The 16,578-nt window shown below is 31.8% G+C and overlaps 2 protein-coding genes across 3 annotated transcripts; both read right to left on the bottom strand.

Annotated features, from left to right (window-relative positions):
- Positions 1 to 3,816: 3,816 nt before the first annotated feature.
- On the bottom strand, positions 3,817 to 6,313 carry LOC105784054 (probable aminotransferase TAT2). The gene is made up of 7 exons (XM_012609831.2): positions 5,883 to 6,313; positions 5,386 to 5,725; positions 5,088 to 5,306; positions 4,875 to 4,934; positions 4,438 to 4,593; positions 4,262 to 4,358; positions 3,817 to 4,075 (listed from the first exon to the last, which is right to left on the bottom strand). Exons 1-7 carry the CDS (start codon positions 6,146 to 6,148, stop codon positions 3,957 to 3,959), a joined length of 1,257 nt encoding a protein of 418 aa, XP_012465285.1. The 5' UTR covers positions 6,149 to 6,313; the 3' UTR covers positions 3,817 to 3,956.
- A 5,049-nt stretch (positions 6,314 to 11,362) lies between these two features.
- Positions 11,363 to 16,205, bottom strand: LOC105784230 (mitotic checkpoint serine/threonine-protein kinase BUB1). 2 transcript variants are annotated; one of them, XM_052626174.1, is made up of 14 exons: positions 16,037 to 16,205; positions 15,801 to 15,948; positions 15,231 to 15,388; positions 15,040 to 15,130; positions 14,411 to 14,521; positions 14,231 to 14,318; positions 13,684 to 13,787; positions 13,536 to 13,607; positions 13,353 to 13,442; positions 13,121 to 13,278; positions 12,507 to 12,561; positions 12,285 to 12,423; positions 12,080 to 12,194; positions 11,363 to 11,886 (listed from the first exon to the last, which is right to left on the bottom strand). In XM_052626174.1, the coding sequence occupies exons 1-14, from the start codon at positions 16,102 to 16,104 to the stop codon at positions 11,697 to 11,699; spliced, it is 1,587 nt and encodes a 528-aa protein (XP_052482134.1). In that variant the 5' UTR covers positions 16,105 to 16,205; the 3' UTR covers positions 11,363 to 11,696. The 2 variants fall into 2 exon arrangements, with proteins under 2 accessions (XP_052482134.1, XP_052482135.1); XM_052626175.1 differs by lacking the exon at positions 15,801 to 15,948 and having other exon boundaries at positions 16,037 to 16,176.
- Between the last annotated feature and the right edge of the window lie 373 nt (positions 16,206 to 16,578).

Here is a 16,578-nt window from a genome sequence, read left to right as displayed (position 1 = left end):
AGGAGAGGAAGAAGATAATCAGTTTTTTTCCTATACCATCCCTCGTTTGAGTGTTTGGGACTATTTAAACCAAAATATTATCGATAGAATCTTGGGTTAGACCCCGGGTCAGGTTATTATATATTTTATTATAATTGTATAACAATATTATATACTACCATGCTCATTTATTCAGAGTTCTACTTATTATCCCCATATTGACTAATCGTATACCCTTTTTTATTTTGTTTTTACTCCTTGGTTGCTTTGACTTTATTTATACTATGAATGATACACTTAACCCCATACTTTTACTCATTGACTACTTTTGACTTGTTTTTTCTCCTACTACATTGTAATTTATGTTTTGCTTTGTAAATGTATAAAGTGATGTATGACTTTTCACTAAATAATTAACTATCTATTGACTTGCTATTGCAAAACATTTTGCTTTCAAGACCCTAAAATACTAAGATCTTCGAACCTCAATCTTATTAAGATCTCAAACCTAATAACACATAACACTTGGTTTGGGGACTCGGACTATTGATCACTTGACCTAGAAAATCAATCCAAGCCTCAAACCTCATACCCTCAAAAATCAAACCTCAAGACCTTAGGCTTGGCCCTTGGTCCTAGAACCTCACATTAACCTTAAACCCGAGGTTGTGGTCCTCAATTGTTGGAAACTTTTCTCTGGAATTTGATCCCAAATAGAGAATAGGAGATTACTTGATCTTGTTAGTCTTGATCAACCCAAGGAGAAGGAAAGCTTGATGTTGTACCTCGGCTAGTTCACCTATCTCAAGAACCCCCGATAAAAGAAACTTAAACCCAAGACCTTTAATCTTAAGAAAATGTGAATGAATGAAAAAATAATGGAGTCAATAGATCATCTTAACCCTAATCTCCAACCATAATACCTTAAAATTTGAACCTCAGAATCATTAATATATATTTTAAGATATTTTCAATATTTTGATGGTAAAACCAAGGAATTTACTTGTAACACCCTAAAATTTTTATATTTTAAAAGCAATTATAAATCGAGATAATGTACAATTGATTTCTCGATAAAATAAAATAAGGAAACGAAAGTGATAAAAGAGAAGGTTGAGGAGTATTAAAGAAATTTAAATTGAAAAGTATGTTGTAATATACTAAATTAAAGTAAGAATTAAATCGTAAAGATGTAAAAAGTTTTGATGTTTAAGTATAATTATTTGAAATTTGGAGGAATGAAATATAAAATGAGAAAAATTGAAGGAAAAAAGAAAATAATCCAAATTTCTTATGTCATGAAATTAGTGTGTAGGGACCAAATTGAATAAGTGAAGAAACATGAAGAACTAAATTGTAATTTTACCAAAAGTGAATAGTGACTTAAAGATGGAGTTTTGAAGAAACATGAAGGATAAAATGGTCATTACTCAAATTAGATAATTATATGGTGTAAAAATTAAGAAAGAAAAGTGTTAAATTATGATTGGTTGAATATTTTATTATTTTATAAGATATTTTATTATTTAATTAATAAATTAAATAAGATATTTGTATGGAAACATGAAGAAAATTCTTCATGCTTCCAACGCCACTTACATATACATGGAAGGGGACTTTCATTTCTTTACAAATTGGTCCCTTACCATGAAATCTCACTTTTTCTCCTAAATTCCTTGAAAATTTCTTTTACCACCCAAAAGGAGAAGTGAAGTAGAGATACTAGAGAGTTATAATATCATCTTGAAAGAAAGAAATTGTAAGTGGAAGTGGAGAAAGTTGTGGAAAAAATGAAGAGACTAAAGAGACAAGGTAAGTACTTCAAGGATTTTATTTTATTTTATTTTAATCAAGTGTAGGTTATGCTAAATAGTTGAACTAATTATAAATAAGCTAATATTATGTAATGAGTTGATTTGATATATTTAAATAATAGTAAAAGGACTAAATTATAATGTGTACAAAAAATATGATTTAAATAAGGTATTAAGATAAAGAGTTTAAATGATGTGTTAGGTGTTAGTGAATTATTTACAAAGTGATGTTAAAGTGAAATTATGGTAAATATTGAATTTTCATGATGCTAAGGACTAAATTGTAAACTTTAGAAACTTAAAATTAAAAATGATTGAAGTGAAGTCCATAAAATCAAATATGTGAAGTAAGAAATTATAATAAATCATTTGATTAAGGTGTTATGTGATAGTGAAATTGAATGAGAAGTGAAGTTAGCGAACAATTATAATAATTATTGAGTTTTATAATGTTAAGGACTAGATTGCAAAATAATGTAAATATTGTAAACTGTGAAAAGAAAGTGATATGAATTATAATATGGAAAGTGATAATGTAATTAAGTTTACATGTAAGCTTTAAGGGACTAAATCGAATAATAATCAAAAGTATAATGTTATGTACAATCAAATGATCTTGTATAATAATCTAATAGTTTGATAAATGAAATAAGTGTTAAATGTTGATATGAGTGATAATAAGTAAAATTTTCACTAAAATAGTTTTAGACAACAGAGTAGTTCAATTTTGAAAATTCACCAAAATTGTAGAGATCGATTTATAGGTTGAATTAAAAATTGAATTAAAATTTATTGAGTCTAGTTTAGCATAAAAGAAACGGTGTAAGTAAATGATTAGTATATTATGAGGTATATGATTTTTGAGAGACAATGTCGAATGATTTTGGGTTACCTTGTTTTGACTTTGAAAATTATCTCAAATTGTAAATAAAAAAATGTTTAGGAGATGAAACTTATATGCTTAAAATACTTGATGAGTCTATTCATAAGGAAATAAATTGAAACATTATACGAGTAGGGTCTTGAAAGATACTTAATTTTAGTGAGTCAAAGTTGTCTAGCAACAAAACAAGAGAAAACTAAAACAATTTATTGTATTAATTGACATAAGAAAAATTCTGAAATTTTTATGGTAAAAAGTTATTGAGTCTAGATTAAAAACAATAAGCATATCTTAATTTGGGATGTTGTAGACTAAGATATAAATGATTTAGTGACTGCTATTCAAGTGGACAATTTTGCTAAAATTATGTAAATAGTAAAATTGAAATTAATGTTGCATATAGGCATTCAATACTAAAAGCCATAAATTCTCGTATAATTACATCTACATAAATGATGAGGAATGGAGAGGAGGAGGAAAAATAATGAAGAGTTATAATCTTAAGAAATTGTTGCAAATGATGGATTTGCTAATATATAAGAGAAGTTCAAATGTATTTTTGAGGTACTAGGTAGGTGATTGTTATAAAATGAATTAAGAAAGTCTTAAATGATAAATTGGTATATATTAGCAATAGTTATGGTATGTAGAAGGATTAAGTCCTCTAAAGGACTTATTTGTAAAACTTTGATAATTACGTTAATTTTATAAACCTTGTTATCTTTTATCGAATAGCATGTTATATTATATGGACTTGATGTGAAATGAATTTGATCAGTTAAATTTTAATTTATGTATGGGGATTTAAGTGAAAAAATGTTGAAAAGTGGAAAAAAATTTTGAGATGGGGAGCGCGTCGCGACGACAGGAGAACCACGTGGAACCCCCGACGTTACAATGTTACCCCAAAAATTTTCAGAATTTGCATTTCAGTCCTTGTTCAACCGTAGATTGTGTAGAAAGCTATTATAAACCATATAAGACTTGGAAATAAATATGAAACATCTATTGACCTAAATTTGATTATGTAGACACTCAAAATAAATTGAATTAAATTGTAATCACTCTAACAACGGAGGTAGCATCTTGGTATCTGGACCCAGAGATCGGATCACATACAAATCAGACCTAGCGATGGTATCAGGTTCAAAGGTGTTATACTGAGATTCATATTGAGCGATATTATCCATGGTTTGCACTTTGTACAGTATGTTGGTATAATCAAATAGAGAAAAGTAAGACAATGTTGTTTCATCTGCCATTCCAACCACAAATAAATCTTACTGTTTCCTCACATGCCTTTGGTGAAATGCTTTTATCCTTCTTAGGCCGTCTTCAAGAGCTGAGATTTCACAAGCAAAAGTTATACGAAGCCAATTCTTCATTCCAAAAGCCATCCCTGTATAATTTTGTGGCACTTTTGTCATGAGATTTACACAAGCATAGAATCATGATCATCGAAATCCATCACCTTGAGCCTCAATTCTTTCAATTGTTCTTTACAACAATATTTTGATTTTGCACCAAATAAATGTAATTAGAAACCTACATTTTGTTAAAGAAACTTGAAATTTTCTTATCTTACCAGCTGGGACAATAATGACGGACTCCTCTTTAGCCAGCTTCATGCAGAAATCCAGGTCATCACTAATGTCTTCCAGTAGTGAAACATTCAGCTTCACCTGCAAAATATGTAGATATCTAGCCATATATACATGTCCTCTATCTTCTGCAGACAAATCGTAAGATTTATGGCCTCACCATTACAAACATTGATCCTTCTGGTTTCTTTGGGCAAGTAAGACAAGGTACCTCCCTAATTCCATCAAAGCATTTATCGGCAGCCTCCTTTAGTGTCACAATCACTTTTGAAAAGAAATCATCCTTTGTATTCTCCAGGATTTGGGGAATCGCTCCCTAATGCATAAAATACAATTATATATAACCAAGAGAGAAAAAACAGGAGAATTAAGAATAAAAAAATAACTCCCTTACATTCAAACCCAAGCTTATGAAATATTTTTCTCCAGTGTTAACATTAAAGCTATATAGTAAGGTGCTGGAGAATGATGCACCATAAACTGACAGTATTTAATGTCTTTTTAGCGTGAAAATTGCGATGCATTGACTTAAATTTGTTCTTGCTCTTTGAAAGTTGATGTATTTTTCGGACTAGAAAAGCATTTTGCATCACGAACCTGAATGAAGGTTGCAGGATCAGTGGAGATATTGAGAAAGCCTGTTATTGACTCCACAATCTGAGAGTGATGGAACAAGAACATTAACACCATTGATTATTATCTTATGATTTCTGTTTAGATACTTGAATAATGATAGAACTTCAAATTAAACATGTCCTTCTAATTGTCATAAGCCAGAGAGATGGTCAGAAAAAAAAAATGAAGGCTAACCCCAGACTTTTGAAGGATGCCATTAGGATCACTAGTTACTAGCCAACCAAGTCGCCAACCAGGAACAACCCATCTCTTTGATATAGACCCAAGAGAGAGAACTGGCACAATTGATCCAAATATTCCCATTGGCACAAAGGGAGTGCTTCCAAATGTAAGATGGCCATAAACTTCATCAGCAATAACCAAAATTCCAAGCTTTCTTGCTGTCTCTGCAACCTAATTCAAATAATCTTCAATTTTTATAAAATAATAGTAATAAAAGAAAAAAAAAATTCTAACCATTTGGATAATTTACCATTTTCAGATGGTCATAGCTATAGACACTTCCACAAGGATTGCCAGGGTTTATAATAACTATGGCAACGGTGTTGTCATCCGCTAGATCTTCAATGGCATCAACATCAACTTCCCAACCCCTATCAGGAAGGAGATCAAAATGACGGACTTGGAGATGTTCATATGCAGCTCGGGATTCATAGAATGTAAAGCCTGGTCTTGGGAGCAAAATGTTGGCACCAGGGCGGTTAATGGCTGCTAATGCAACTTCAATTGCTTGTAAGCATCCACTTGTAACATAAATATCATCCGCAGATAACTTATATGGAAGGTCACGATTAAGATAATTTGCAATAGCCCTGTTAGAATCTTGGAAGTATTATTATTATTTTTTAAATACATATAAAACAGACCATTCTTGATATTTTCTTAGCAAGAACAGGATTTTTTTTTTTTTGAATGAATATGGAAAATGTAAATATATAGAAACCGGAGTTAAGTGTCAATAAATATTACCTTCTGGCAGAGAGAACTCCAACAGTAGGTGCATAACCATTGTACTTGGCTGAATGGACGGCATCAACTATGGCCTCTTCCGCTGTTGTGGAAGTCCTAAAGCATGCAAATTGAGAGGGATCGCCGTTGCCAAGGGGAATGGTGGGTCTCGGATCATCGGTGCTGAGATTTCCAATTACCAGATCAAGAACTCCTCGCACACTGATTGCTGATGCCGAGTTCAGCCTTTTGTTCCCGAAACGCCATTGCTTTGAACTATTTTCCATCTTGCTTGTTACTGCCTCGAGTTGAGTAGTGGTCTGCAGCGCACTATCCAGGCTTTGCAGTTAACAACAAATAAGATAGCCAGATATAAAAGCTACATTACCCCCACTTACCAAAAGAAACGAAAAGAACAGACAACTGATATTGTCGAGCACTATTATTTGGATAAGAACATAGATATTTTTCCAACAAATGGAGGAGGGTAGCGCCTTTTGTTTTTTTTGTAGTCAAATGGAGTGGGGCTGAGCCCTACAAAACTGCAAATCAATCAACATGGCATTACGTAAGAAACATGATTGGGATCGTCTACTAAGAATCTACACATTTCCAGCGATAGATGTGTAAATCTTTTTATTTGGAAAATCTTGGGCAGGTCATAAAAAAGACTCATTTTACAGTTTTTATTGAATTCAAATGAAATATGGAAACTTAACTAAAACATAATAAAAATGTTTATATTCAAGCTCTTTTTAAGTATGAAAACTAGTTTAATCTGCTACATCAAATTACGATAGATCACCCTATTCGTTAAAAAGGTTATTCCTTTCTCATATGGTGCTACATATTTAAGGAGAGTAATAGGAATTAAAAAACTATCCATTGATTAGGCTCTTCCATCAAAGGTGAATACATTTAGGAAAAAAGTAGTTTTGAAAACTGCAAATCAGAGGAATTTGGCATTTTCAAATATTAACAAGGTCAATTACACTTTATAAGACAAAACAATAAATTTGTGAAGTAAAAACAAAAGTTAAACACAAAACGTGTGTGTAAGACCTTTGCCGAGCAACTATGCATGATACAAAACAGACAAATGGCTTACTTATAAACACAACTCTGGTGCAATCCCCCCTATGGATCTTCCTTTACTACTCAATTGCTTGAGAAAGAAAGGCAACAAAATAAGTTCATTTGAACTTAGTGAGTTCCCAATAGACACGACATGAATATCAGGTTACCCCTGATTGAATCAAAGATAAAGACATTTTTCAAACTCTGCCCTACAATAACATTAAACTAATCTGCCAATTTAGTTTACTAGCGCACACATCGTAATCATAACACAAAAAATCCTCAGTGGACACATGCCAATATTCAGACATACTTCTCTCAATCATGTATGTTTACCTGTGACCCAACCTCGTGCTAGCCTCAGACCCATAATTCATAAATAAAAATCGCACATCAGTCAAAATCATAGTATTATTCATTTTCCTTGTCATATTGAACACATGTTCTCCCGCAAGGTCGAACCATGGTCTGTTAGTTTGGTTTGTAATAAAGCTGCCCTCTAGAGGCATCAAAAAATAAAAATTATTTTCACATATCGCAGGTAGTTTAGTACTGAGCTAGCACACAATGTGGGTATTAACTGTGGCCATGGCCATGTACACACAACACTGACTCATTAATACATAACATATAAACATATTTTCAGTAGAGACAACTTACCTTACACAACTCCATATCATAGAGTTTTAAAAACCCAAAGGAAGCGAAAAAGAACTCACCAGAACCTTCAGGATAGAATCTACTCTATAGTCTATCATCCACTTAGGATTTAGATATGCCACACTATGAACGCCGCAAGTGAATAAATCCGTAAACGGATTCAGGATCTATTCTTCATGGGTCCTGTTTGATGTACTGTCAGTCAAATTAGTCATATCTATCTCTCTATCTTCTGGGAGTCATCCGTTCTGATGCCCAATACAAAGTATTTCCATAATTGGACTTGATAGACGACATATTAGTTTTTCAATCGGTTTGATCGTTTCCAATTAGACTAAGGACATGTTTAGGTTCATCTACTAATACAAGCTATCTTTTAGTATTACAATCCGACCGCATAATACCCCTTAGTATTAGTTTAAACGTTAGACAACCAATGAGAAACATTTACTTCCATTTTACTTTGCATGCAAGAACCATATGAGGACATTATACAAAGTATTAATGTAAATCATGAATGATTTTATTAATCAATTTGTTCAAAAAAATTACAAGTGTAAATTGAGGAAAATACTACACTTATGGCACCATATCCAACACTTCCAACCAATTATACAATAATGTTAGGAATTTCAGGCACAAAATGAGTTCATTTGGACTCAGATCCAGAATTACAAACGAAAAGAAACCCAAAAGAATGAAGAGCGAATCAAGGAAGAAGAAAATATGGTTCACAGTCAATGGTAGTCCCTAACCTAACAACATGACACCTACTCAGGAGAGCATTTGAACCATCACTTTGCCCAATAGAGGAATGACGAAGCCTTGATTGAGTGTTGCAATTATCATCACCTAAAACATTTAAAAGAAGTATTGCCCTAATAATGTGCTTAATTGACATGTTTTTTATGGTTCACCCTATTTATTAACTATTTTTTATGTAAGTGCAACACATGTCTAAAGTGTTAAAATATGAAAAGAAACATGAATTACTTGGAAGATTTGGCATGGGAGCAAAAATTGGCTAACAAGATTTATTCGATTTTAGAATTATTTTATTTTAATAGTTATTTTTATTTGTTTGTAAAGATATTTTATTAAGGGAGATTGATTTTAGGTCTATTATTTTATAGGTCAAATGTTCAAATTAGGGCCCAACCTTTTAGGGGTTGCTCACATAAGGATCAAACTTTTTAAAATGTTTAAAATGATCATATAAGGGTCTAACATTTACAAAAATGCTCAAATAAAATATTTTCACGCACTTCTATGAAGTTTGCAGTAAAAATTAGGTGAATGCTAACAAATTTAGAATAAAACATATAATAACTGAATCAAATATTGCTTGAAAAGAAAAAAAAATTATAATTTGAAATCTAATATACGACATTTGAGAAGCCCTTATTTGAGCAATTTCAAAAAGTCGTGTCTTTATTTGAGCACTTTCAAGAAGATTTGGCTCTTATTTGACCATTTTGAAAGCTTTGACTTTCATTTAAGCCTATTTTTGTAAATATTAAACCCTTATATGATTATTTTGAAAGGCTTGGGCTCAAATTTGAATATTTATAATACTTTGGTAGGGTGTGGGAACTGGGAAGGAGAGGAAGGCACATGGAGCCACCATGGTTGTTTTTTAGTTCTATTTTTTTTCAATAAAAATTTTCTTTTGATGATTATTTTTTCATGAGTGTTTATACCATTATTCTAGCTTTAGATTGATTATTAATTCAATGTTAAAATCATGAGATTTGGAATCGCACTTGCACTTTATACTTTGGTATTTGTTAATTTTTCAGTTTAGGAGGTAGACTCGTCATTTTAGCTTTTTAAATTAAAAAGGGTGTCCCTCGAATCAATGTTGGGCGACATGTTGTTGGTGATTAAAAACAATTTGTAATTGTTGTATTTGTTCCATTGAATCTTCCACTAAATAACAAATTGACATGATCAATTGAGTGAGTAGTTGGATCTGTTAAAGGATTTAACAATCAAGTTTGAACCACCCGCACAATTGATAATGTTGATTTGAGTCGAGTTCTTCTAAATCACAAGGATGCCAAGGAATTAAATTGTGGACGCTACTTTCAAGGTTATTTAGTTGGTGAGGGTAAACTGACAAGTTGTTCCCGCAATTAATTTACATGCATAAGGGTTGGTAGTTTGACCCAAGGGCGAAGCTAGAAAATTTTTTAAAGGGCAAAATTAAATTGTATATTTTTATGATAGTAAAAATGCAATTTCACCATTTTAATAGCTTATATATTTATAATTTTTAAAATATTAAATCATTATTTAGGGGAAAAGTGCAATTTTACCATTATTAATTTAAAATTTTATAAATTATAAAGGACCTAAATGAAAATTTTTCTATTTCAAGGAGGTTAGGGACCCTGCCAACCCCCTGGCTTCACCACTAGTTTGACATTGCTCCTTGATCACTATAACGACTTATTGGTTGGAAGAGAAAATCTGTTATTCAAGATCAGTTTGAAATCAAAATCAAAATCGCGCCTGAAGCTAGAGCTTTCGTATTATTGGTTAATTCATATTTAATTTTGATTTGTTTAAAAATCGCCTGCAAAACATCCTAATTATAACGAATTACAAATTTGGATAGATCAGTTCTCCTGAGATTCCTTATATATTGTGAATTTATATTCTGTTTAAGCATAGAATTTTTTTTTTGTGGATTTGGCACCCATCACGCTCACTCTTTCACCACTACACTCCTCTAAACAACTGGCAAGAAAAAATCTTTAGTAGAAACAAAAGAATATTAGGAACTTCATCGCTTGTACAATTCAACTCTAAGGGAATCCATGACAAAACACCTAAATCACGATGATACAAGACATGCCACCAAAGATTTGCCTTAGCATAAAAGACGCTATTGGGAAAGCTTTAAGAAAGGGACAATGGAAGAACTCGTAGAAAAGACACTACACTATGACCATTTTAAAATGTTTGATCCTTATGTGAATAACCTCTAAAGGGATATCGAAATATAATTGGTTGTTTTTTTATATGTAATGTGAGTTAAAATCTAAAATAATTCTAAAACTCATTACCAATATTAAAAGCTTCAATAAAATATCCAAAATTAAAAAAACTCAAAACAAAGCAAACAGAAAACATTTTAAAAAATATTAAAATCTTATTTAGAAATTAAAAAAACTTTTAAAATTTTGAAAAATTACAAATATTCAAAATATTCACCAAAAATCAAAAATATAAAAAGCTTCTCCCCAAAAAGTCATTAAAAACTATAAAATACTCGTATATATATAATATTAAAAATTCTTAAAAACATTAAATTACACAATTTCAGAAAACAAATTAGAGTTTTCCACTTTTTGAAAAAATGTACAAAAAATTCTATAAAGAAAAGTTTTTTGATAATTTTTTCGTTAACGGTATGATATCGAAATTTTAATAAAATCATCAAAACATATAAAATAGCATTTAAAATCCAAAATTAATCTAGAAAAGAAATGAAAATTTTCAAAAGAATATTAAAAATCATATAGTAATTAAAATTTCCAAAGTTTCAAAAATTTCAAATAAAAATAATTATATATTGGAAACTTAGAAATTTTAAATTATTTTATGTTCTTTATTTTTATAATAATATTTATAAAATGTTAATATTAATTAGATAGGACGAGCATAAGCACATGAATTATAGAAAAAATAATATCAATATTAATTACAAAAAAAAAAAGACATCATTTGGCTTGTCTTTATATCTGCATGGGCATGAATAACTACCAAAACTATAATATTAATTAGCATAAGGAGTTTAGTAGCAGTTCATTCTCAGAAATTTCAGCTGGATAGCTTGCAATACGTATCAGGAAATCAATTCTCTTGTAAGGTTTCCCTGGAAAGAGAGTTTTGCTATCAACTATATCCACCAGACTGTAAATTCTTCTAGTATACTAGTATATTACAGTAATACAACACTAAACTAAGTTGGATTTTATGCTCTGTACATAGATTATATAGTGAAATCAAGAGATTTCACAATTTAAAACTGTTCTGGGTTGCAACTATTGTTGCGAAATTTGTGCACGAATAATGATGATGAGAGGTGCACTAAGCCGAGCACAGGGTACCCCGTTGTTTCACTAGCAACCCTTTTAATTTCTTTATAAGAAGGGGATTGTCATGCATGTAGTCTAGGAATGACTTCCTCAAGCTACGCAACAACTCTATGTCATTGTTGCCTGGCTTAACATTAAGCAGCTTTGTAAACAGGGCCTTCCATAGCTCAACATTCCAATATCTGAAAGCAATTGTGCAAAATTATAATGGAAGTTCAGAGATGGCACCACCAAGTAAAAGAATAAAAAGGAAATACCGCTCTTGATTTATTTGTGAATTTCTAAGTACCGTTGCCAATGGATCAAAAGAAATTAATTAAGAAATCCGCGCCAGAACTAAAGTACAATGAATATGCAGTGATGAAAGAACAATACCGTTTAAAAGATGATTTTGGTAGATAAATGTAGCCACCATCTGAGGTTTTTCTTTCAACTTCCATGTAAGTATTATGCAGCATCATATGGACAGCAACACATAGGCCATATGTGTCTGTCTGTTGACAAATTACACAGTAAGGTCAAGGTAATCATTCTGGGGAAATTAAAGACACAAATTTCTAATCGTTCATGAAACAGAGACTTGCCTGGAAGGTCCATGGTTTTTTCTCTTGCATTTCAATACAACAAAACCCAGAAGTTCGACAATCACCGGTAAATTCTGTGTTCTTGGGAAAAAGTTGCAGATCAATCCCCCTCCCCCAATCGACAAGGTAAAGACCCTGCCAAATAGAACTTTTAAGTACAAGGTCTAATTGTCTAGTGCTAACTATAAAATTCCATAGTTTATATTCACACAGTAAACCTGATCAAGCCAAGAGTCAGTTCGATCTTTAAACCCTTCTTCTGAGAGGTCATCCCTGGAAAATGTTAGAAATCCATGTATTACATGTCAAACCCCAAAGTTAAATAAGTAAATAAAAATGCTCAAATGAATTCCATATTGTAACTAAATAATGTTAACAATCACTTTGAAGCCAGCTTTGGACTTTAGAAAATAAGTATTGAAAATGTTTTGCCTTTCTAAAAAATATATATATTTGAAAGGTGAAAAGCAGTGGCACAGCATAAATATCTCCATGACTTTTATGAACAGTTACAAATGGCTTATACATTAGTGCGTGGTCCGCTTACATGTAAATCGCCAGGCTACTCCCATTTAAGGCTTCTTAATAACATCAAGTGCAATGTCATTAACTTTTAACCATCAGGAATGCAGTGTTTACTGTGGTAGACTTAAAACTCAGACTAGAAAATAACAGTTCATACATTGTCATTAAGGTCATTAGTTTTCCTTTTATAAACGTCATTATTGTATTTACTGATTTTACAGAATACATCAAATACCAAGCTACAGTTACAAGAAGGCTGCACAAGATATTCAGTCATGACCTATAGTAATGAAAAGGAAACACTTACTTAGAATAGCGAATGAGAAGATTATCAGGCTTGAAATCACCATGAATGATGCCAACGCTATGCAGAGTTTCCAACATGTAAAGCATCTCTGTAGTGTAATAAATGCACAATACCTCTTCCATGAACTTGCCAGTAACTACATAAGAATTAATGGCATCCTGTACAACACAATGGCAAATGTTAGAGAAGCCTCCTTTGGCTTGGCTGGAGCTGTAGCAGGACATAAACCTACCTGAAGTGTCCCATGAGCTAGATAGTCACATATGAGTATGCTACAATCAGAATAGATATGAATTTTATGAGCAAAACCAAAGCTTGATCTCTGATACAATGAAATTAGAAAAACCAGAAAAGCTCATCAGGCCAGAATACACTGATAATGATGTATAATCATAAGCAACTATAATTGTTGGACCTGTTTGCCTGAGATGCGTTCATCAAGTTGACGGTACATATAGAATTCCCAAGGGAAAGCAGGCCTTTGTATCTGCAAGAAGAGTTTTGTAATGTTAGAACAGAGTCCAATATGTGAAACTGTGATCTTTATCAAAGGAGAAATTGACCTTTAATGCAACAGCATCATCAGGATTGCTATCGACATACGCTTTAAATACTTGAGCAAAGCCACCCTGACCAGCACACCCCTTGATCTGATACTTCTTTCCGCCTTTCGAAAATATAGATAAAAGAATAACACATACAGAGGAAAAAAGAATCCAAGAGATATATTAATTTTCCAAAAATAAAAAAGGCTTGCTTCGTCACTATGATACAGATTCTCTTCAATATTTCACAACTTGCATCAATTTTTAGAAGGGGTAAGCAAAAGACTAAGGAATATGACAAAATAGGTAATGATATGAAGCTAAGATAACCAAGAAAAGGTGAAGGAAGTTGCTTGTAAATATAGTCACGGTGTTAAGCAAAACAATAAATCAGTGTTGGCAGCAAATTTTGATCTCATAGTTTACTGTGAACCTTTTTCTCACCTTTAATCTCACTAATTATTCACATAGATCTGGTTTGACAATTATGGTTAGAAAATTTTCACACGACACAATGAGCTCAAAGCATCAAGCTAGAATCATATTGCAGCATCACAGTAATTACCTATCTCAATAATTTTATTCCTTGATGATTTCTTCAAAGAAGATAAGGCCACTTTTCCAGAGTAAGCTTTCTTACTCAGGTGGTATCCCTGAAATAAATGTCAAAAAGGCTAGAATAAGACTAACCAGGAATAAGACTAAAAAGTGAAGAAACATACAACAAATCTAAGCAAACTCTCACATCATATTTTGTGATTCGTGGATGTATCTTCTTTAAAAGCTCTTCAAGGATGAAGGCAGACCATGGATTAATAAGTTTCATGCCAACCTCAACTTGTTCACCTCCGTCAACCTGCAGCACGTGTATGTGAACAAACTCAAGGAAAAAAGAAATGGAAAGAAAACAAGGGTTTACCCAGGCAGGCTTTTTAATTCTAAATTCAAACGAAGAGCACTTTGTGATGTAATGTAAGACTCTTTTATTAGTGAAATGTTTATCAATGATTCCCCATTAGGCACCTGTAAAAAGGGTTAAAGGGAAAAGGCTGTTGTTGAAACCTTAGGCAGTCATTTAGAAAAGATGCAAAAGACTGAACGCCTATTAATCCATGAAACTCTCAGAAAAAATAACTACATAACTTCAAACTTCATCTTATGAGGAAAAACTTCAAAATTATCATACATAAGAGGAAATTATTTTGCATTAGCCTGATATTTCCAGAAAATCATACAAGGTGATGGTGAACTGTCATCAACAATTTGAAGTGTATAAATTATAAAAGAAAGTCAAATTCTGCACCTACTGTACATGTACACATGCATCTACTGTCATAAATGTGATGGTAACATTCAAGGTTAAGCTTTAATTACCTTCCCAAGTGAGAAAGTATTAAGCCTTTCAGACATTCTTTTGACAAATAAGGATTGTGCCCACTTTAGCTTCTCAATTGGCTCAGCTTTTCTATTCTCCAAACATAATAGAAGTATCAATAATCAAAACATCAATACCCCCAAAAAAAGGCTATTATAATTCACATAAAGAGGAAAAAAAAATACAAAACCTTGAAATGCCTATATGATAAATGATGTGTGCTTCCTTCCACTTCCCTTTGGCTTCAAGAAAATATGCGTACCACTCATAAAGTAGAGAATGTCCAATACATATCTCATTCTCCTCCATTTCTCTAAAAATATTTTCGTAATCTTTACTTCCTTCTAACTGAGAGAGAAACACACACAAAAAAATTTGAGTTAATGCAATATTTAGACCCCAATAAGCTTATGCATCAAAGGTACCAAATCGACGAACATAATCGAAGGATTACTTGTAGCAAGTAAAAAAAAATTTCTTAAATCTACGTTAAAATTCAAGCAATGCTGGGAAAAGAACTCAATGAAGTTATCTGAACCCTCAAAAACACCCACCATAAACGTGCACGTTGAGAAATTTTCTAATTCACTCTCTCTATGTAAAAGCATATAAGCTCGAAACTATATAAAATTATACAAAACGCGAAAAACCAAATCAAACCATTAAATAATTGGCTATCAACCTCAACCAATCGTAACAACTAGCATCTTGAAAATTCGAAAACCAAAACTAAACCGCAAGAGTAAGCAGATATAATTACATAAAGGAACCAAATCTTAAGAAATCTAAGGTCGTTTCTGTATTGGGCATTGTTCTTGAAAGTGGAGATACAATCTGATAAAAGATTGTCGAGATCTCCACCAGAGCGGTTCCCTGAATACCAGTCGTCCAATTCCTTTTCTATCGACCTGGATTTGCAGCAAGTTAGTGAAAAATATTTATAGCAAACAATTTATAGAAACTTAAATTGTAAGAAAACAAAAGAGAGAAGAATACAGTAGCCATGGGTAGAGAGGGTCGTTAGCGTAGGAGGAATTGTTCAAATCTGTCGGGATCATAACCATAGCTTCTTTTTCCCCAGGAAAAGATGGACTGAAGAATGAGAGGGAAATCTTTGCTTTTCAAATTGGTTTCATCACACGGTTCGGCGCTGTTGGAAGTTGAATTTCTGTTTTTTTAAAATAATTTTTTTAGCTTTAATGCATAATTTAATACTTCAATTTATACCTTTTTTAATATGGTACATGTATTATGTTTTGATTCAATGCGGTTCCAGTATTTAATAAAAGTTAAACATTTTGGTTCTTTTAGTGTTTAATTTGATGAAAATTAATAATTAGCTAATAATAATGGCAATTAACTTTCAACATATTAGCCCTAAAACTCGAATTAAATTACATCTATCAAATTAAATTTAACACATGAAATACAAAATTAAACAAATTCACAATTAACACTAATTTTATTCTATTAACAAAATCATGAAAATTTCAAACCTAATAATATTAGCAATTAACTTTTAGCAAACCAATCATAAA

This window comes from Gossypium raimondii, chromosome 13 (assembly GCF_025698545.1).
Source record: "Gossypium raimondii isolate GPD5lz chromosome 13, ASM2569854v1, whole genome shotgun sequence".
Classification (NCBI taxonomy): Eukaryota; Viridiplantae; Streptophyta; class Magnoliopsida; order Malvales; family Malvaceae; genus Gossypium; species Gossypium raimondii.
Note: the sequence above shows the minus strand (reverse complement) of the source record. Positions and strands in the feature narration are given on the sequence as shown.

Excerpts from the sequence above, each read along its gene's own strand:
- LOC105784054 (XM_012609831.2), bottom strand. The coding sequence starts at position 6,148 with ATGGAAAATAGTTCAAAGCAATGGCGTTTCGGGAACAAAAGGCTGAAC. Across the intron at positions 5,726-5,882 it reads GGAGTTCTCTCTGCCAGAAG|GGCTATTGCAAATTATCTTA; the intron begins GTAATATTTATT and ends AGATTCTAACAG. Across the intron at positions 4,935-5,087 it reads GCATCCTTCAAAAGTCTGGG|ATTGTGGAGTCAATAACAGG; the intron begins GTTAGCCTTCAT and ends CATCACTCTCAG.
- LOC105784230 (XM_052626174.1), bottom strand. The coding sequence starts at position 16,104 with ATGGTTATGATCCCGACAGATTTGAACAATTCCTCCTACGCTAACGAC. Across the intron at positions 14,319-14,410 it reads CACGAATCACAAAATATGAT|GGATACCACCTGAGTAAGAA; the intron begins GTGAGAGTTTGC and ends CATTTATTTCAG. Across the intron at positions 13,279-13,352 it reads TAGCTCATGGGACACTTCAG|GATGCCATTAATTCTTATGT; the intron begins GTAGGTTTATGT and ends TGTGTTGTACAG.